The sequence below is a fragment of the Myxine glutinosa genome, chromosome 9, assembly GCF_964187855.1.
Source record: "Myxine glutinosa chromosome 9, kmMyxGlut1.1, whole genome shotgun sequence".
Lineage (NCBI taxonomy): Eukaryota > Metazoa > Chordata > Myxini > Myxiniformes > Myxinidae > Myxine > Myxine glutinosa.
Window position 1 is genome coordinate 50,982,238 of NC_136269.1, and position 21,613 is coordinate 51,003,850.

Below are 21,613 nucleotides of genomic sequence, written 5' to 3' on the forward strand. Positions count from 1 at the left end.
CCCCCATGTCTCACTTCTTCAGTTGATTGTCTTGGTGACAAATAAGTTACAGTGCTATGTAATGGATTAAGGTTCCGAGGGTGGGTTTGTCGCTTAGGGGTTATTTGGGAAATGTATACGTGCCTGAATTATTTGTATATAATTGATGATATTTCCTTTGCTCACCTTCCCACCATTCCTTGTATGATTGCTTGTATTTTCCACATTGTTTTTGCCTTGTTTGCTTGATTAAACCCATGTGGTATAAAGAACTGTATATTGTATCTTGATGTAGATACAGTTGTATCTTGACGTATCCTGCTCGGGTTTGGTCGGAGATAGTGCTCCTGCGGATAATTAGTCCAAGCAGTTGTTAACTGATAGACGATAGGGTGCGGTATGTAATGTTGGTTCACTCGGCCAATTGTCTTCCATTGTGCTGCCGCCGGCACGGTTCCTTATCTGCTTCAATCATCTCACAGGTACGTTAAACCGACACTGGGCACGAGGATCTGACCAGAGGTGAGTGTTGTCGATGGCGTCCATGGACGTTTTATCGACACATCGGCTCGGCCTTTCGGAGTCATTTGAGGTGACGTCAGTCACAATATGTGTGAACCTGTTTATGCAATTATGTATCTGTAGATGCACGAGCATATTTAACACAATTATTAGTTGAAGTTACTGGGTAGATTTTATGTCATAAATTCTATTTGGTCAACCCTTACCCTCAACACCCCATTTCACATGCATGTACTGGATCCTGCAGATGTTGAATTTTTGTCTATTCACTTTCTCTGTAATGAAACTTTCCATGTGGAATAAAATACATCATGTGATTTACTAAAAAACTTTTTTTTGAAAACCAATTCTTTGTGAAACTAGAAAACCTCATCCTGGTTCCACCTCTGATTATGGGTAAGCAAGGAGTGGTATAAGAAGGAAGAGAGATGTGAGGGAAAGCAAAGGAGGAGATGTGCTTTGTGGCAAAAATAACTTGTTATTGATGTTGAAATTCTACACAACAGGAATATAATATTGGGCTTCTTTGCAAATGTCCACGTTTCAGAGCCCAGAAAGACAGGGATAGAGTGAGATCCCTACTTTGACTACAATAGACATCAACTCCAAAGGAAAACTATGCAAGCCTAAATTTTAAGCATCGGTCTTGAACGGACACTTTCTCCATTGAGAAATGCCTTTTATATAGAAAGGTTAAAAATAACCAAATCATTGTGACAAAGAGGAACACAGGCACTTTACCCGAATGCCATAGTACATGGTCATGCAAAGCTTGTGAAAACCAAAACACATGAACCTTTCCCTAATGCAAGGTAGATTTGCTGTTTTTATCTGTTGAGAAATGCTACAAAAAAGATCAAATAAATTACCAAATTAGGCCAAATTTTGGCATTAGGCCAAATACCAAAGTACGTAGTTAAACCAGTCCAAGCAGTGTGGATGCACCTTGAGCCGAAGACCGAAATGCACATCCGTACAAGCTACCCTTGCTGTTTATGCATTTTGGCAATAGCAGCAAGACAAAAATCAGCGCAAAATGCAGGGCAGGCCACCAGGCAGCTCGTTTGCTCTGTGACACCACAAAGACATAAAGAATAGGAAGAGAGGTGAAGCAGAATGAATTGGTCCAAAGGTACGTGGCTTTGACACATGTAAATGCCGGCTCTCTTCCCTTAGACCACTGCACGACAACACGATGCTTTCTCTTCGGTAATTCCTCCCTCCTGCTTCCATTTTTTTCATGGTACACCAGACGTGACGTGCCAAGGTAATCCCATCATGTGAGCCAAAGGGTGAAGCTGATGAATTGGAGGACCTTTCATGTAGATTTATGAGCCCCATTACTAATATGGGTAAGGTATTTGAAAATTTTGTCAGGGTATCAACTTTCACTACATATAATATTCCAGAGTATACCCCAAGATCTTAAGCTACTGGAAGCAAACTGCAAATTGGCAAGATAATGGACTCAAATGTCCCCATTTGAAGCTTGGCAGGACCAGATTGCTGATTCTCACCTGTGCATGCAGCCCCAGGATTACAATATTATGAAGTTGGACAGACAAGATTAAAGATTAAGATCACACAGGAGTATATCTTATGCACAAAAAAAAACAAAAAACAAACAAAAAAAAACCTTACCTAAATATCTTATGCACAGGTAAAGCACACAAAACCAGTCACATGGATACAACAACAAAAAATATATACCAACATCATATTTGCAGCTATATTTGCATTTATACCACATCGCCCTTATAAAATACCCTGTCCTGACATTTCCGGATGCAATGTCCAACAAGCGAGGTCCTCATGCATTAAGAAAACCACAACGGGTGGTGGAGGGAGCACTGGGCAGGGCGCATGCGGTCGCCGAAGATCTGGGGAATGGTTGGTCTTCAACTTGTCGATGTCACTGGTCAAAGTCATGACTTTGAGGTCTTTGCGACGGTATTCTCATTGTCGAGCTTCGTGGGGCAGGAGGCGATTTTGCGCAGGCGATTTGCAGCCGTGACTGCAAAGAAGTTTTTCTGCAAACAGATGACGTCACATGGATGTGTGAAATCTTATTAGAAGGAAATATTTTTATTTGAGGTATTGCTAACTTTTAAGTACACATGCGTCGCATTAATATTGTGAACTCAGGGCCACGGTGTGATTTTACGGTGCTGTGAATGGTGTGATATTCTAGGTGGGTTCTACGTTAACTCATCAAGCTGACATTCTGTGTGGTATATTTGTGGTGGCAACCTCGAATCCTGAACCGTCATGGGAAATGCATTCCTTGCCCTCTTCTGTGAATGAACTTCATTCTATCAGGATAGGGAAGGCAAATCCGATTGTGCGTCTTTGTGCGACTGTCACTGCAGGGTTGCTGAAACCCCTTCCTGGCTAAAAGTGGTGCTATGTTTCTGGAGAAGTGTTCCCACTTATCATTTTGGTGGAATAGTCAAACAACATTCAAGGCACTCGTGCACAATTGTTTTACTGACCCTCCAGCGTTTCCGCATCATGTATGAATGCAGCAGAACTTGAGACTTGAGTTTAAAGTTCAACTTCTTTGCTTTCTCTGACAAATTGCAGAGCCAAGGATGCTTCAAACACTGAAGTGCACTCATCCTTCCACTGTTTGTAAAGGGATAGAGAGAAGCATGTGGATCAACAGCAAGTCAATATTCTAGGCCCTGAAAACAAATGTTCCTTAATCATTTATTATTGCATGAAACAAGGTGATCAATAAGTCTGTGGTTCAACATGGAAATTGAAGAATAAAAGAGGAGACGACTGTTGAAATACAAAAAAATAACGATTGTTGCAAAATTACTACAAAATAACAATTCCATCCATCAATGTGGCCCATTTATTTATTTATTTTCTGCCAAACCATACAAACTTCCTGATCACTCTCTAGTTGATGAAACTTGCTAATGAGTACTTGTAATATTGCTCCATTGTCGAAGAACTTTTACTGTTTAAGTAGGAAGAGTTTGAGGTGTGGTGTTAAAGGCTTATTGAGGAAAGGAATGAGAGAGGTAAAAAGGTGGTTAGGCTAGTGTGGTTAGCGGAGAGAGAAAGGAAAGAAGTTGCGAGAGGTAAAGGTGGTTATATACTACGAGTATACGGCCTATAAATAAATTATTAAGATTAAGAAATTTGTAAATTAAGTAAATTTAAATAATTATTAATTATTTTATTTAAAAATTATTTTAAAATAAAAGTAATTTCGTGAATTAAGAAATTTGTGCCATAAAAGTGGTGCTGTGCAGTTTTAACCCCTCTGCCTCCTCTCCCCACGCACCCCCTCCAGTAACAACTGAAAATATTAACAAAAGTATTTCTTTGGTGTCTCATCAATAACTAGAATGGCACTGAGTAGGGCGCATACCTCTGCCAAGCAGAACTTTTTTTTGTGTGTACAAAGTCAAGGCTCATGGAAGAGCTAGAACACAACAGATCTGGACACAACAGGACAAAAGGAAGAGTAGAGAGGGGGGTTGGGGGGACACCAACTGCAGTTGAAGGACAAAATAGATGGACACTCAGACAAACAATGGGTGTGGAGAGGAATTGGGGGTGGTATGTTATGTTGACAAGTTGTGGTATAAGCAACAATATAGCTTTACTGTTGAGACATCACCAACAGGCAGCTGGATAGCATGATAGATGATGTTTTGAGATAGATAGATGATCACGGTACATTATGTCACATCCGGTAATACACCTAAACCCGGAAAGGAATCCCACAGGGGGTAGAAAAGGACGTACTGTATTGGGTGACAGAGTGGCGGCAGAAAGAAACCCTCAGGAAGGAAAAACTGGAAATTTAGAAGGAGGTATTGGTGTGCACTTGGGAGGTGTAGGGGTGTTAACAAGGCGCGTAAAGATCATGGTTTTGGATTGGCGATGAACCGAGGTGGTGATGAACAACTGTGTTGAAGGCCTGGAGGGAAGAATGAGATTGAAGAGAACGTGGTAGTTGGTTCCACAGGAGGGAAAAAGGAGGAACAAATGATTGGAGATGAGCAGTGATGCTGGATTTTGGAAGCATAACCAGGAGCGGTTGATGGACCATGTGCACCATTCAGGAACTTGGAGGAGGGTGGTGGGGTGGGGTACAAAACATGGCAAGAGCACGGGCTGCAAGACCAGTAAGGAGGTGGTACAAGATAGAGACCACCGACCAGTCTACAATAGGAAAGTGATAAGTTTCCATGGCAAAAGAGACCTTGGTTTCCACAGCGTCGAGCAGAGAAAGGCAGGAGAGCCAGCCCAAAGCGGGGAGTAGTATTTCATCAAGCTGTGGATGAAGGCCTTGTCTGTGGATCAGAGTTCAGGTGTGCCAAGGAAGGACTATATACGATGGAGGATGCCCAGACACAGACTGGCTTTGGAAGCCAACTTTGAAATGTGGTTTGCCCAAGAAAGATCGTGGCTGATAGTGACACCCAGGAGTTTGAGCGACTCAACTTCCTCAAGAGGAGTGTTAAGAAAGTAGATGGGGGATGGGTTGCCAGACAGTCCTTTTGGAGAGAGTGAGAAAGCAAGATTTGTCAGGATTGAAAGACATATTCTAAGTGACCAGAGTTGACCAGCTCGTGATTTTGTGAAGGTCTGACGAGAGGGAAGATGTTGCAGCTTGTCTGTCTTAAGGATGAGGGATCTCATGGCAGAGGGTGGAGCAATCAGAAAATAAATAAAGGGGATTTCCAAGGGGTCAGAGAGATCATTGATGAAGATCAGGAATAGGACTGGGCCCAGACTACTGCCTTTGAGGGGCACTCTTGTGTTTATCAATTTGTTATAAACCTATTATTATAAACTCGGTTTCTTTATTCCAGTAAATCTTCTGTTCTTTGTTATCTGGTTATTTTGTTGGTTATGTACCTATTTTATTTTATCTTTCATCATTCTGAGATCACCTTTGATGATGTGTTTATGAGATGATGTGTTTATGATATGATGTCAATAATTATTGTAAATGAGGAATGTCACAATTACAATGATGTGTGCTTTTTAACCATTCCTCTGCATCTATAGATTGTACTGTTTCTTTACCATTCAAGATCTTTCCCATTATTGCATTTCACAAGGTGTACATAACCCTTGGTGGTTTTCTCTGTTGTAGTGTTTCTGGAAGTTTCCTTCACACCTTCCTCTGTTGTGGTACTTTCTCTATATTGATAATTTCTACCCCTTTGTTATAAAACAATTTTGATTATGGTATTTTGTCTACTGTTACGTGGTCCCCTCGGTGACTACCTGGTCTCGGTGACCCCCGGACCGTGAGAGGACCTTCGCCAGAAAGTAGTATTATATATGCGCTTTCGCAACGCAATCCCTGTGAATTCCACCCAAGAGAAACTGATGTTCAATGATATATTTCCAGGGTAAGGATATCATACAATTTCAAGGATACAATCACGGATATATTCCCCGAGCAATCAACAACAAACAACCATCAACAATTCCCAATCCACAATCAATTCCCTATATGATTAAGATGGCCATCTTATATATGTGTGTCCCCTTTGGGTACTCACGACCCCCTTTTGGTCTCTGCCCCTCACAATGTCTCTGGGCCCCTCCTGACCAAGATGATGGTCGGCGTCGCCGCACTCGGGCGGTTGAACGAACCCCGGGTGGACGTGTTTCCACCGGGCAGGTATCGTATCAGGCACCCCGGCTGCAGCCCCTCGTGGCCACGCGAAGCGGGTACGGTAAAGCAAGCCCAAAAGCCCCACGCCGCTTGCAACGCGCGTTAGGCCCCAACGTGCGACCCGTACGCGTCTTTTTAGACGGTGCCGCGAACGGTGCCAGACGCGGGGTCGATGCACGGCCCCACGTCAACTTGACGTCTCCACCGGGTAGGTACACGTCCCGGTAACTCCTCTCGCCAGACGGGCTTCGGAACGCCGCTTTTCCACGCGGCGCAAGGTCGATCCCACCTTTCGTCGGAGCGGGGCGAGGAAGAAGAAAACTCGTCGCTTTTCTTCCTCGTGTCTTTTCTTCTTCCGTTTCCGGTCACTTCCGTTTCCGGACACTTTTTCAGAAGGGCTCCTGACCCTCCAACCACAACAACCCTTAATCTACTACACATGGATAAGCAAAGACCTGAATGGTAATTCACATACATTCACATAAATATGTAACACTACTACCAAGTTCTTTTCACTTATCTTTGTATATGTTATGGTAAATCATATCCAGAACGGCTGCCGCATCTTGGAATGGTTGTCCATCTTTATGATCCTCTCCAATTAATATGTTAATGGATTTTCCAAGCCCAAGAGTCATTTCGAGCCTCTTTTAGTTCATTGTTTATTTTAAGGTACGAGTATACCAGTTCCCCACGGGGGCGGCAGGAAAGGTCATTCCTCTCTGGAACCACCTTCAGAGGCCATTTTTCCACGCAGAGCAGGGGTTGGCCTTTTTCGGGCACCATGGTCCCCTTTTTGAAGCAATGATTTATGGCCGGATGCCCTTCCTACCGCCATCCCTGTTAGTCGCCCATTGCGACACACAGGGAATTACCAGTGAACTGGTACTCAATTTGCTGACCTCGGAAGGATGACAGGCTGAGTCAATCCCCCTGGTGTTAATTCAGTGATTGACCGGGATTTGAACTCAGCATCCTAGGATCCCAAGCTGGCACCCTAACCGCTAAGCCAACACCATGCTTGTCATTCCTCTCTGGGATATTTAGATTACAGTAGATCTATGGTCGGGCCTCAAGAACATTGGTGGGGTGGGGGTAGGGGAGGGATGTGTTCAGTTATTAAGTTTCTTGTAGAACGCCCGTGAAGTGGCTTAAGCATTCGAGCAAGCACTCCATTCAAAACCGTTGATAAGGAACGGCAAGCGTATGCTTGCTGCTTGGTAACTGAACAAACCCAGGGCTTCCTCCCTTTCAGTTTAGTGTTAAACAGCAGTAGCGACTGTTTCAAAAGGTCCTCATGAAAAACGTCACGTTAGCAGCAGGAAGGGTCATACTATTAATTATTGTGGGGGTATATAGATTACAGTAGATCTTCGCTCAGTACCGTCAGTAAAATCTGCCTCATGGATGTCAGGATTCCTCCAAATTTCTTTCAGTTTAGTGTTCAACAGCATGAGCAACTGTTTAAAAAGGTAATAACATGTGTTTTTAGTTTACAATATTTTTACTTCTGGTTGTGGTGCCCCACAAAAACTGCGCAATAAGCTATTTATAAACATTAACACAGCGTTTATTCAAGGAGGAAACACCCCTTGGAGAGGTGGGGTATTATTAGTATTAATTTTGTTTTGTAATAACATCAATACTATGCTTTGTTTATTAGAAGCATCCTTGGAAAAAAGCTACAATAAAGCTATCTTAACACGGATATACAACTCAACACGCATCCCCATAGCGGGGAAAAACCCTTTGGCGAAGAAAATAGGGGGCAAATTAATTTGGGAGGACCTTGTATGACCCTTCGTCCTGTCAACAATTGATGAAAATATTGGTATGCATACACACACACACACACACACACACACACACACACACACACACACACACACACACACACACACACACACACACACACACACACACACACACACACACACACACACACACACACACACACACACACACACACACACACACACACACACCTACCCCTTGTCCTTGATGAGCAAGCCTGTTACAAAATCTTTGGCTTCATCAGAAATGTCTTCAAACGCCTCATCGTCAAAGCTCCAGTTTTCTTGTACAATATTGCTCAACGTTTCAGCTTCATCATCCCCGAGGAACGGTGAAAGGCCGCTTACCCTGCATACACAGAGGACAGTGCTCAATTATTCTGATCTGTCAATTATCCATTCTTTTCATGAGCCATAACTTTTCTTTTCACGAGACAGGAAAAAAAATTAAATTTGTTAAAAATATATAATCAAGAAAAACCCAAACATAGACTTTTTAAACAGTGTCATCGAAGAGTTTGCCATGGAAGAGACATTAGGAGAAAAGAGTGCTATCACATGAATTACAAGGACATGAGGAGACGTTACTGTAATTTTTACATGAATTGCAAGGACATTAGGAGAAAATCACAAGTTGTGCTGAGATGGAAATACCAAACAGGCCAAATTATAATGAGAAGTATATGACAAGTAGAGCTACATTCAAAGTACACCGTCCCAATGGTAAATAAATAAATAACATATCCTCCAGCACATGACATTGCTGGGGTGCCCTCGGCACCCGGCGATGCGCAGTGCAGCACATGGAGATGGAATTGGGAGGCAGCGGTGTACAATAATCGATTAATTAATTGAATAATTGTGCAATTAGAATAAATAAATAATGGTCAACTAATAAATTTCTTAATCAATTGGCTAATTGCATACCTAACCCACCACTGCCTCATCTTAATCTGTAATTTTTGAAAATTAATGAATGAAGTAATTAATAGAAAAAATAAATAATTAATTGATTAATCAATAAATCAAAAATATCCTTTATAGCCAAATAATTTGGTCACTGTCATGTCCAAATATTTCCCAGATGAGAAAGAAAATAAATAAGTACTTAAAATCGATAATGATTAAGTAATTAATCAATTAATTGATCAATCAAAAAATACAGTTTTTGCCAAAGCACTTGCTCACTATTGTACCCACATTTCAGCTTCCTAGCTAAAAAGATATCGCCCGGACAAACAAACAAACAAGATGTTGAGCAGAGCATTATACTTGCAAAATCTACTCCACCCCACCCTCCCCTCCCCCCAAATGGTTGCCATGGAGACATCAAATTGTCCACTTCATAAACAATAAAATTGATGATCTTAATCATAACTTGGGTAAATTGTATGAAAATTGATGATTTTAGATGTTTCTCATGAGCTGACATTTGACCTTTTGGCCACAAAAATAGTTGGTTTACCAATTCAGTGACCAAATTTGCAAATCCTGTTCAACTTTCAAGTCAATTGGATAAAAAATGGCAATTTAAAAACGTGACCTCAAGATGACCTTTGACCTCAAAAGCAATGGGCTTCTTCCTTATGATCAACTCTACCATTTGGTGAAATTTTATGAAGATGGGTTTAAAATTTTGACCTGTAGGCGATTGACAAACAGACAAACAGAAAGACAGACAGACAGACAGACAGAATAATGCACAAGACCAACCAATAAACTTGGAAAATCTTGGATTTTGCAAGAAACAAACAGAGTGAAAACCGAGTACTCCCTTCCGGCGCGCGTCATCGTCGGGCCCTCTTCGGCGCCCGGCGATGACGTCATGCAGCGCCTGGAGATGGAATAGGAAAGGAGCGGTGTACAATAATTTGCTTTTATCACCATAACCACCATGCCAATGCAAGCTTGCAATGTCTACTTTGACAAATTGGTGTATTGGCATGTGCAATAACTTTGAGATGTAGGGAGTTGGTTTATAGGGGTTAGGGTTAGGGGTTCCACGGTTACTCACAGCATGTAGGCAATGATTCCCAGACTCCACATGTCCGTGGCAAAAGAGACGTGATCATAATTTACGACCTCAGGGGCTAAAAACTCTGGCGTGCCGAAGAGGACTTTCAGTTGCTCACGTGGTTTGTACCTGTGGAATAAGATGATGGTGTGTGGTGGCAGAATAAGATGACACTTTGGCTTTGGTATGCAGTGAGCCTGTCTATAAAAAGTAGATGCACTGCAAACAGTTGAGTTTTAGAAAATCCAGAAATGTTACAGATATTAAACCATAACCTAAACCAAATGAGGGTTATTAATCAGTTATTTCACAATCGGACACAAAGAAAATCACACATACCAAGTCTATATAATGTGCATGTGGTGTGCATAAAATGACTTTAAACATTAAATATAGCCCCGTGGGGACTGACCGTTATTTCCTCCATGATTTGTGAGATTTTAAAATAAATTCCCTGAATTTGAGGGGAAGCCCCCCTTTTCATCCTCTTATAGGGTGTGGATCCACATGGGGAGCACAACCTTGATCCCCCATCCAAAACCTTGATCTTTTCTACCCCCACTAATTCACCCCAGATCCACCTTGTTTGAAATTCCAACTTCTTTCCTGGAAGTCCTGGCAGTGTCCATATGTTTTATACCTCTCCCACCCCCCCTTCCCATGCCTCCCCACCCCCAAAGCTTTTATGGTTTTATACCTCTCCCACCCCCAAAGCCCTTTCCCTCCCAAAGATCTCTCGATGTCCCTGCTCTCAAATGTTGTGTTTGTGTCCTTCCCCCTCTCTCCCCATCTTGTCTACCGCTCCCGATGTTATATGTTTTATGTGTCGATTTGTCTTTCTGTGATTAATGTTAGCTCTTTCACGAGCCTCGATCTTGTATACAAAAAAAACAAAAACAAAAAAACCTCATGAGACATTACTGTTCTGGTGTATCGTACCAAATTTGGTCCATATCGGTCATGTTGTTTGCAAGGAAAATATGTATTGGTGAATATTAAGGATGAGGGGAGGGGGCCCATGGTCCCCTTTCCTGGGGAGATACGACCATGAGGAGTTCAACGTAATGCCTCGTGGTGAGTTTTGTCTAGATCTGTCTGGCGGTTTCTTAGAAGGCGATTTTTGAATGAAATACCAGGACATGGGGCAAACCTCCCCGCCCCCCCCCTCTTTTATCCACTTTTTAGCACCCCATCCGGATGGGGAGCACAGCTCCATGAAACCTTGCTACCTGGTGCATCATACCAAATTTGGTCGATATTGGTCGGGTAGTTTGTGAGAAGATGTTTTAGTCAAATGTTAATGGACGTACGTACGGACAGCCAGACAACAGGACCCACTCTATGAGGTCATTTCGAAGAAATAACGTAAAAATAACTGTTTGTATTGCAAAGAAAGAAACATAGTGGCAAATATTATTGTCGAAGTACGTCTCATGTGTTCTTGTTAAGCTTCCATTACATTACAGAATTATAGAGTTTGATGAACTTTTGCATTAGTAACATTTTGACTTTCTTCTCTTTACATTTTGAAGGTGCAAGTGCTTCGGTGTTCATCATCCAATTAAATACCGAATTCTTGGAACACACTTTATCAATGGTAAACATCTTTAAAATGCTGCAATGCAAGACAGTGACTGTGTGAATAAGATGCTGACCTCCACCAGAGATATTCAATTATTTCTCTCCAGATGCCAGAAGTGCATTGATGTAATGCGGGGTGATAGTGGGGGAGGTGGGGCAACATATATAAATATATATATATATATATATATATATACATATATATATATATATATATATATATATGTATGTATATAAATATATATATATAGTTTGTGCCATGGCTAATAATCCCCCTCACCGCAGTAGAGGTCAGTAAATCACTTGCACTGTGGCTCGTGCACAGGCGGATATCGGAAGTCGTCTCCCCCGCCTTGCAGGGGGAACTTTGTGACCATGACCTGACCCTGTGTACTACCAAAACTTATGCAAAATTTAGTGGACATCGGCTCGGCCATGTTTTTTTTACTATGATTTTCAGATGCATGTACATGCATACATACAGATAATTACGTTATTTAATCTGGTAGGATACTAAGTTTCCTTACCTTCGGGCGAGACCGAAGTCGATGATCTTGATTTGATTTCCTTCTTTGTTCACGCAAAGGATGTTTTCAGGCTGTTTGGGAAATGAGAACATGGAAATATATTTAGGATGGATGATGAAGACCAAGAAGAAGTCACCGAAATGGTTCTTCCTGTACATTCTCAGGTCCATTAATTGAAATGTTGAAGAGAGCTTGTAATGGAGAAGCAGAAGCTTGGTGAAACAGAGATTGGGCGGAAAACAGTAGTACTAGATTTTTTTCAACTTTTTATCCCTTCCTGCACCTCACCTTGAGATCAAGGTGCAGAATGTACTGTTGGTGCATGTGCGCCATAGCCTCGCAAATCTGTCGGACAAAAATGATGGTGTCCAACTCTGTCAGATTGTAGTCCTCATTGACAATACGCTCAAACAGCTCTCCACCCGCCACACTGCAATGCAAACAACAGAAAGACAAAGAAGATCTCCACCATGAAATACCTCCATTGAAAATATAGTTTTCATTTACCATTAATGGAATATCAATTCAAATCCCAATAATGTGAGGTTCAACAAATATAATGTCCTTGTCTATGAACTGGTGGAGCCATAGGAGCATCAATAAAACTCTGATATAAGTAGTCAACTGACAAAGTCAACTGGGCACCAATTTATTTCCATCTTTTATGAAATTTCTGGTTGTCAACAATGAGACATAGACATCTGTTTTTACTTTAACAACATCATAAATCCGATAACTTGCACAATATCACTTTTTAAGTCCCAGGTTAATACCCCGCTCACGTGAGGCAAAATGCGGGGTTAAGCAATTGGGTCATGTCCGTCCGTCCGTGTCTGTCTGTCTGTCTGTCTGTCTGTCTGTCTGTCTGTCTCTCTCTCTCTCTCTCTCTCTCTCTCTCTCTCTCTCTCTCTCTCTCTCTCTCTCTCTCTCTCTCTCTGTGTGTGTCGCTCTCTCTCTCTCTTATCAGTTTATGATCGAGAAACAAATTATTTAAATTGAATGTTATATTTTGAACATGAACCAGAAGACAAGTTTGCCGTTTAACCATATTTTGCCTCTGAACTCCTGCAACCATTTCTGGTGTGTCAGTTGTGTGAGGCCGGCGTCTATGTCATGTCAGCATACTGACATGTATGCTGACCACTATGTCACTATGTCAGCATACAGCGTCTGCCACACTGGACACTCCACTTTTAAACTTCCTGTCCTAGTCGTTCAGCTGCTGCAGCGATAAACATGCATCACCATATTGCATCTTCGTTCTGCGATGGATTTCACTGGGATTCACACCCTCACTTCCTAAGAAACGGATGACAGTTGACAGAATGTTGCTCCTCCCTGGTGCATGCTTCTAAGGGAGCCGCCATCTTGGAACTGCTCTACTGACGTCACACACTCAATATTTCCAGATCTAAAACAGGCAAAACATGACTCTTACCCATAGATATAACGTATGTCGTCTACAACTACACACACTACATTCTCGAATTTATATCGCCATTTTAAGGTTACTTATTGACTGTCCCTCGTACATATATACAGGGTGAGTCAATGGAATGTGACGGCTGTTAAAGCGTTATTGTGGAGAACTGGGTTGAATAAAAATCAAAACGCTTTCAGTTGAAAAACAGCAGTACAATGCAATTTATTAATCGGCACTTATTTTAAAAAAAGTTAATTAATTTTAATTTCTTTAAAATTATCAATTTACACATCTTTTAAGTGGCTTCCACCAAAACGGATACATTTTCATTCAAAATGTCCATGAACTGCTTACAAAAATCCAGTGGAGTGACTTTATCGATTTCTTTCAGACTCTGCACAGTTTGAATTAGACAGGGATGAAATTAGAGGTCATCGTGCAGAATACGGCGAACACTCGCGACCGATATGTTCAACGCAGCCGATTGATGCCTGGCAGAGCAAGTTGGACTCCGCAACACCGCTTCCCTAACTCTCCCAATGTTCTCCGGCGTGACGACCGTTCATGCAAAGTGATCTCAAACACTTCTGGTGTCATTGAATTTTTCCACCCACTTCAAAATAATGTTACGAGAGGGAATTCTACCATGCCGTGCAACACAAACTCACGTCCAAATCTCCTCTGCACCTGCACTACCAATTCACATTTTAAAAAATGCTCTTACACGCGTTGTGACACCGACCAGTTCTCCATACTGTATCTCACTACACTGACAGGAGAAACTGTGTAACTTTCAGATCACGTGACACACAAGGTTTCCCCGACCACAGTGTGCCTTTAGCTGCAGCTGCTTTCTGAAAACCATCACATTCCATTGACTCACCCTTTATATATATATATATATATATATATATCATCATCACTCAAGACCCACCTGTTCAACACTGCATTCAACCCCTGACCGTCTCCTTCTCCTTCCTTTCTGTTTGGTTATTTAATTATGTATTTTTGTCTTTTTTGTCTTTGTTTTATGTACTATGTCAAAGCGTCTTTGGGTTTCTTGAAAAGCGCTATTCAAAATAAATGTATTATATATATATATATATATATATAATATATATATATATACAGTGCATTCGGAAAGTATTCAGACCCCTTCACTTTTTTCACATTTTGTTATGTTGCAGCCTCATGCTGAAATCGTTTAAATTCATTTTTCCCTCATCAATCTACACTCAATACCCCATAATGACAAAGAGAAAACAGGATTTTAGAAAGTTTTGCAAATTTATTAAAAAGAAAAAAACTGAAATATCACATTTACATAAGTATTCATACCCTTTGCTATGAAACTTGAAATTTAGCTCAAGTGCCTCCCATTTCTCTTGACCATCTTTGAGATGTTTCTACACCTTGATTGGAGTCCACCTGTGGTAAATTGAATGGATTGGACATGATTTGGAAAGGCACACCTGTCTATAAAAGGTCTCACAGCTGACAATGCATATCAGAGCAAAAACCAAGCCTTGATGTCGAAGGAACTGCCTGCAGAGCTCAGGGACAGGATTGGGTCGAGGCACAGATCTGGGGAGGCTACAAAAAAAATTCTGCTGCATTGAAGATTCCCAAGAGCACAGTGGCCTCAATAATTCTTAAATGGAATAAGTTTGGAACAACCAGGACTCTTCCGAGAGCTGGCCGCCTGGCCAAACTGAGCAATCGGGGGAGAAGGGCCTTGGTAGAGGTGACCAAGAACCCGATGGTCACTCTGGATGAGCTCCAGAGATCCTGTGTGGAGATGGGAGAAACTTCCAGAAGGACAACCATCACTGCAACACACCACCGATCTGGACTTTATGGCAAAGTGGCCAGACGGAAGCCTCTCCTCAGTGAAAGACACATGAAAGCCCGCTTGGAGATTGCAAAAAAAGCACCTAAAGGACTTTCAGACTGTGAGAAACAAGATTCTGTGGGCTTTCATGTGTCTTTCACTGAGGAGAGGCTTCCTTGTAATCTTGCCACTCTGCAATAAAGCCCAGATCGGTGGAGTGTTGCAGTGATGGTTGTCCTTCTGGAAGTTTCTCCCACCTCCACACAGGATCTCTGGAGCTCATCCAGAGTGACCATCGGGTTCTTGGTCACCTCTCTTACCAAGGCCCTTCTCCCCAGATTGCTCAGTTTGGCCGGGCGGCCAGCTCTAGGAAGAGTTCTGGTTCTTCCATTAAGAATTATGGAGGCCACTGTGCTATTGGGAACCTTCAATGTAGCAGAATTTTTTTTGAAGGCTTCCCGAAATCGGTGCCTCGACACAATCCTGTCTCTGAGCTCTGCAGGCAGTTCCTTCGACCTCAAGGCTTGGTTTTTGCTCTGATATGCATTGTCAGCTGTGAGACCTTATATAGACAGGTGTGTGCCTTTCCAAATCATGTCCAATCAATTGAATTTACCACAGGTGGACTCCAATCAAGGTGCAGAAACATCTCAAAGATGATCTAGAGAAATGGGAGGCACCTAACCTAAATTTCAAGTGTCATAGCAAAGGGTATGAATACTTACGTCAATGTGATATTTCAATTTTTTCTTTTTAATAAATTTGCAAAACTTTCTAAAATCCTGTTTTCTCTTTGTCATTATGGGGTATTGAGTGCAGATTGATGAGGGAAAACATGAATTTAAACTATTTCAGCATAAGGCTCAAACATAACAAAATGTGAAAAAAGTGAAGGGGTCTGAATACTTTCTGAATGCACTGTATATACAGTCACGCGAAAAGGTAAGTATTAGTACACCCCATGTAAAGTTTTGACTTTTTCAACATATTTCAACATACAGCTATTTGATCTTAATTTCAACAATATTGATAGATAAAGGTGATATAATATAACAAATATCATGAAACATTTACATGTTGTAGTCCATTGTATAATTTAAATAAACATAAATGCAAATTTCGCATGTGGAAAAAGTAAGTACACCCCTACATTCACCACTACTTCAAATACCTAAAATTAGAATCAGGTGCACCAGCTCAGGTGCAAATGATTAGAACATCGTTACAGAGGATCTTGGAGGAACCTGTCTCATTTAGACCTCAGACATTTCGTTTGGTTTGCTCTTTGTTGTTGAAGTGTACGGCGTCACCATGCCTCGATCAAAAGAGCTCTTTGAGGCCTTCAGAAAGAAGGTTATAGACGCCTACGAGTCTGGGAAGGGATTTAAAAAGATTTCCAAACAATTTGAAATCAATCATTCGACTGTCCGGAAGATCATCTACAAGTGGAGAAGATTCCAAACAACTGCCAACTTGTTCAGGCCAGGCCGCCCCAGCAAGTTCAGCCCGAGAGCATGCCGCAAGATGCTGAAAGAAGTCTCGAAGAACCCCAGAATGTCATCATGGGACCTACAGGTAGCCCTTGCCACTGTTGATGTCAAAGTGCACGAGTCTACCGTTAGAAAGAGGCTGCACAAAACTGACCTACATGAGAGGTGTGCCAGGAGGAAACCTTTGCTGTCCAGAAAGAACATCAGGGCAAGGCTAAAGTTTGCCAATGAATACCTAGGCAAAGACCAGCACTTCTGGAACAATGTGCTCTGGACAGATGAGTCAAAAGTAGAGCTATTTGGCCACAGTACCAGAAGACATGTTTGGCGAAAACCAAAGACAGCATTTGACCACAAGAACCTGATACCAACTGTAAATCATGGTGGTGGAAATATTATGGTTTGGGGCAGCTTTGCTGCATCAGGGCCTGGGCAGCTCACCATCATAGAATCCACTATGAATTCTTCATTGTACCAGAGGGTGCTTGAGGATAATGTGAGGCCATCTGTCGGAAAGTTGAAGCTCAACCAAAGGTGGACCTTGCAACATGACAATGACCCTAAACATACCAGTAAATCCACCAAGGAATGGCTGAAAAGAAAGAAATGGAGGGTTCTGGAATGGCCAAGTCAAAGCCCGGATCTAAATCCCATCGAGATGTTGTGGGGGGATTTGAAACGAGCTGTGCATGCAAGAAACCCCTCAATCATCACACAGCTGAAATAATTCTGCATGGAGGAGTGGGCAAAAATTTCTCCCAGTCGATGTCAGAGACTGGTAGACAGTTATAAGAAACGCCTACTTGAGGTTGTTTCTGCCAAAGGGGGCAATACCACCTATTAGAGCCAAGGGTGTACTTACTTTTTCCACATGCGAAATTTGCATTTATGTTTATTTAAATTATACAATGGATGACAAAATGTAAATGTTTCATGATATTTGTTATATTATATCACCTTTATCTATCAATATTGTTGAAATGAAGATCAAATAGCTGTATGTTGAAATATGTTGAAAATGTCAAAACTTTACACGGGGTGTCCTTACTTTTTCACTTGACTGTATATATGTATGTATGTATGTATGTATGTATATATATGTATATGTATGTGTGTGTATATATATATATATATATATATATATATATATATATATATATATATATATATATATATATATATATATATACATACATATACGTATATATGTTAGCCATTAGGGTTTGAACCCCATGACTCAATTGATCATAACATCTGAAATTATATATCGTGCTTCTGAAAACTGATTTGAGCTCAGCTGCAGGCAGAGGCGGGGGGACAAAATGTGGTTTCGAGACTCGAGGTGCAGGGTGGATCCTTAGCCCAATAAACAAGTCCTTGAATGTATGTGCCAGACAGTAGATAATATGCTCACCGCCCACGTACAGGGAAAACATGTTGCCAAAAGCCTTCTTCACAAAGGGAATAATTAATTATATATCTTTGTAGTTTCTAGTATGTCTCCTAAATCAAGGACGTAACCAACCTTGGAAAGAAATATAGACATTACACATCCTTTGATTGTTGTGTATTCAGCATGTGTATTCAATCATTATCCTATGCTTACATCTTTTTTGTCTAAGTTTGGCCTTCTTCAGGAAGGAACGATGGAAGGTGGGCCTTTACGGCTCAGTTTTGCTTTGTCTTTAGCGCAGATTCTTGTCTGATATTTTGCTATATATGAAATGCCTTTTTGCTTATTTTGTAGCGAGTGCCTCGAGAAATTGCCCACTGCATGTCAGGCGGTGCATTCTCGAGCCTGGCTCCACACTGTGTGTTTGTAATCGATTTCATTAAACATTGTTGCTCTGATCTTCTTCTTCTTCCTTCCCTTGAGGTCTTCGACCCACAGATCTGGTGTCAGAAGTGGGATCGTCCAGGTGTGCAGACGAGGTGGACCCTCACGTTCCAGGTCGGGAAGGAGGCCTGCCGGCATCTAATTTGGGTAAGCATTTTTGCACATCGAAATTGAAGCCTCCTGCCTTACTTTGGATGTGTGGACCTCTGTCGGCTGTACTACCTGGCTTGTATTCCGAACCATATTTAGTTTAACCAGAGCAGCAGTGGGTAACGAATCGATTATACAGGGCGCCCGAGATAAGGAGGGATACCCCTCAGGTAAGCTTCCTGCGTGGGAAGCAGGTAGACCCATATGTGGGAGATAGATAATAGGTGTTAAGTTACTCCGGCGTGAGAACTGCGTTTAAGGCTAGAGATCGGGGGGCGACCCGATCTTAGGACTACCAGGAGGGATTAACCCAAGAAGGTAGGAAGAATGGGTAATAAGGTAGGAAAGGAGGGAGAGCCGTTGAAGAACACTCCAGCGTTTTACATGAAAAGAGATTATGGGTATGCTGCTTTGCAACTGAGCAAGGCATGGACTATATTGACCGAGGGTTTGAATACGCCTTGGCCAGAGGAAGGGTCATTTGCAATAGACAGGTTAGATGTGCTATATGGGGCTTTAGATGCCCTAGAGAAGAAGAAGAAGAGACTCCCACCTGATTCATGGAAGGTCTATAGTTGGTGGAAGGTGGAGGCCTTGAAGAGACAGGCAGCCTCCAGACAAGCGAGTTTGCGAGGAGAGTTGGGCAAATACCAGGATGAGCGCAAACAGGGTCCAAAGAAGCAGGGTAAACAGATGAAGGCGCTCGCAGCGCAGACAAGTCAGAGGCTAATGGTAGCCCGGATTAATTCCGATGAGAAGGAACAGGATGAGGAAGATGAAATCCCTGTTTCCTACCCCCCCCCCCCATGGTCCAGTCCCAGGATCTAAGGCACGTACCCGACACCAGGGCGCTATAGGGGAAACAAATGGGAGACCCCCTAAAGTTCAAAAGACCCCACAACCATCAGCCCCTCAAGTCGAGGACGATGGAGATAGCGGCACAGACACCCCGGGGTTTCCACCCCCGATAGGTCCAGGTCAGAAAGTTTACCCTTCACTAGTGGAGTATCAGGCACCAGTGCAACGTGCGATAGAAACAAAGGGAGTGTTCCCCATGCGATGCGTGGGAATAGATGCAAACGGCGTGGCAGTAAGGGAACGTGTGCCTTGGAAAGAATCTGATTTAACGGCCATGCAAAAGAGGGTTCAGGAAATGTTGATCGACCAACCTTTGGATATAGTAATATTACTCCGTCACTGGATTACAGAGGATGCCCCGGATTGGAGAGATATTTGTCATTTGGGAGCATCTATATTGCCACCAAAGGTATGGGCAAAGGCTAAAACCCTTTCATTATGGCCAATAGATGACCCCATGGCTCGGAATCCACCCATGACCGGAAACGATTGGGTCATTTTGAAAAATCATCTCCTGACCAACATTGGCAATGCGCTCGTGCCACCAGGAGGGCCAGATTGGGGAAAAATTGGCAACATAAAACAAAAAGCAGGAGAGACTATCGGCGACTATCGAGAGAGAATAGAAAAAGCGATAGCTCGATGGGGCGGGTTAGGATTAATCCAAGTCGAGGACCTACCCGCTCCCCTGGTGAACAATTACCTAGTAGAAGGGCTTCGGCCCGCATTAAAAAAACAAGTGCATGCCGTCCTTTTCGGTTGGAAAGGAATGGGGACCAATGAATTATGTACAAAACTCGAACAATGTCCGGGCTCCTCCTCGGAGGAAAAGAAGGAAATTAAAGAAGAAATGTTGCAGATGTTGGTAAGGGAAAAATTGGCCCAGCAACAAGCAACAAAAACAATGGGGAGCAAGAAGAAGAAACAAAAGGGGGCAGAAATAATGGGAAGTGACAGTGAGAGTGAGTCAAGTGATGACGAGACACTCGGTCCGGCACTGCAGGCAGCTGTGATGCAAGTACCCCGGGGACCACAAGGGCCTAGTGGGCCAGGGAATCAGACGTGGAGACAACCCCAACAATCCCAACAACCCCAATGGGCTGCTCCACCATGTTCTGTGCTAGGTCCCCCACCGGCCTATTGGCCACCACAAACACCCATGCCAGGATGGGCACCGCAATGGGGACCCTCCAATATGGGCCCCACCCCATGGGTTACCCCCAATTCGGGCATGCCATACGGGCCTTGTGCCCCAGTCCAACAAATGCCGAGGGGAGGGCAAGGGCGCCCACCTCCCTACAAAGGGGGGCGAAGGCCAAACCAACAGGGGGGTCCAGGACAGGGACCCCCAGGGAGAGGGGCATGCTTTGAATGTGGACAGATGGGCCACTGGAGACGGGATTGTCCAAATTATCCAAGGGGACCACGAGGACCCCAGGGACAGCAAGGGCCGTCATATGGAAACGCCTATTGACGGGACGAATGCGGGCCGCCAAAGGAATGTCCATTGATAACAATGACCCCAGATGAGGAACCGACCTTGACGTTAGATGTAAATGGACAACCACTAGAATTCTTAGTGGATACTGGTGCGACTCGCAGTTGTATCAATAAGGGACAACTACCTACTTTGAAACCCACACACAAGAGCGTCCAAATCCAGGGCGTTTCAGGAAAATTAGAAGCTCTCCCCGTATCAAAGGAGACCCGAGTAATGCTCGGACCGCTAGAAGCTAAGCATGCATTTCTCATGACCACTACTGCCCCAACTAATTTACTAGGACGGGATTTGCTGTGTCGATTAGGTTGTAACATTGCGTGCACCAAAGAAGGTGTATACGTCGACGTCGGAGAATCGAACCGCGATTTGTTAATGATGGCATTGCAGCGCGCCAGCCCCACCGTGTATTGGTGGCGGTTGGAGGAAGGGGCGCTAGCAACATGGACTCATG

The 21,613-nt window shown here is 42.8% G+C and overlaps 1 protein-coding gene across 2 annotated transcripts in view; it reads right to left on the reverse strand.

The window, feature by feature from the left end:
• Nucleotides 1-958: 958 nt before the first annotated feature.
• LOC137435400 (myosin light chain kinase 3-like) overlaps nt 959-21,613 on the reverse strand; it is a 204,733-nt gene continuing 184,078 nt past the window's right edge. For both annotated transcript variants that reach the window (XM_068129163.2, XM_068129162.2), the window contains 6 exons: nt 12,361-12,502; nt 12,073-12,143; nt 9,965-10,093; nt 8,147-8,299; nt 2,994-3,126; nt 959-2,531 (listed from right to left, as the gene is read on the reverse strand). In XM_068129163.2, the coding sequence (XP_067985264.2) occupies nt 2,427-2,531; nt 2,994-3,126; nt 8,147-8,299; nt 9,965-10,093; nt 12,073-12,143; nt 12,361-12,502 (733 nt within the window). In that variant the 3' untranslated portion in view covers nt 959-2,426. The remainder of the gene's footprint in view (nt 2,532-2,993; nt 3,127-8,146; nt 8,300-9,964; nt 10,094-12,072; nt 12,144-12,360; nt 12,503-21,613) is intronic.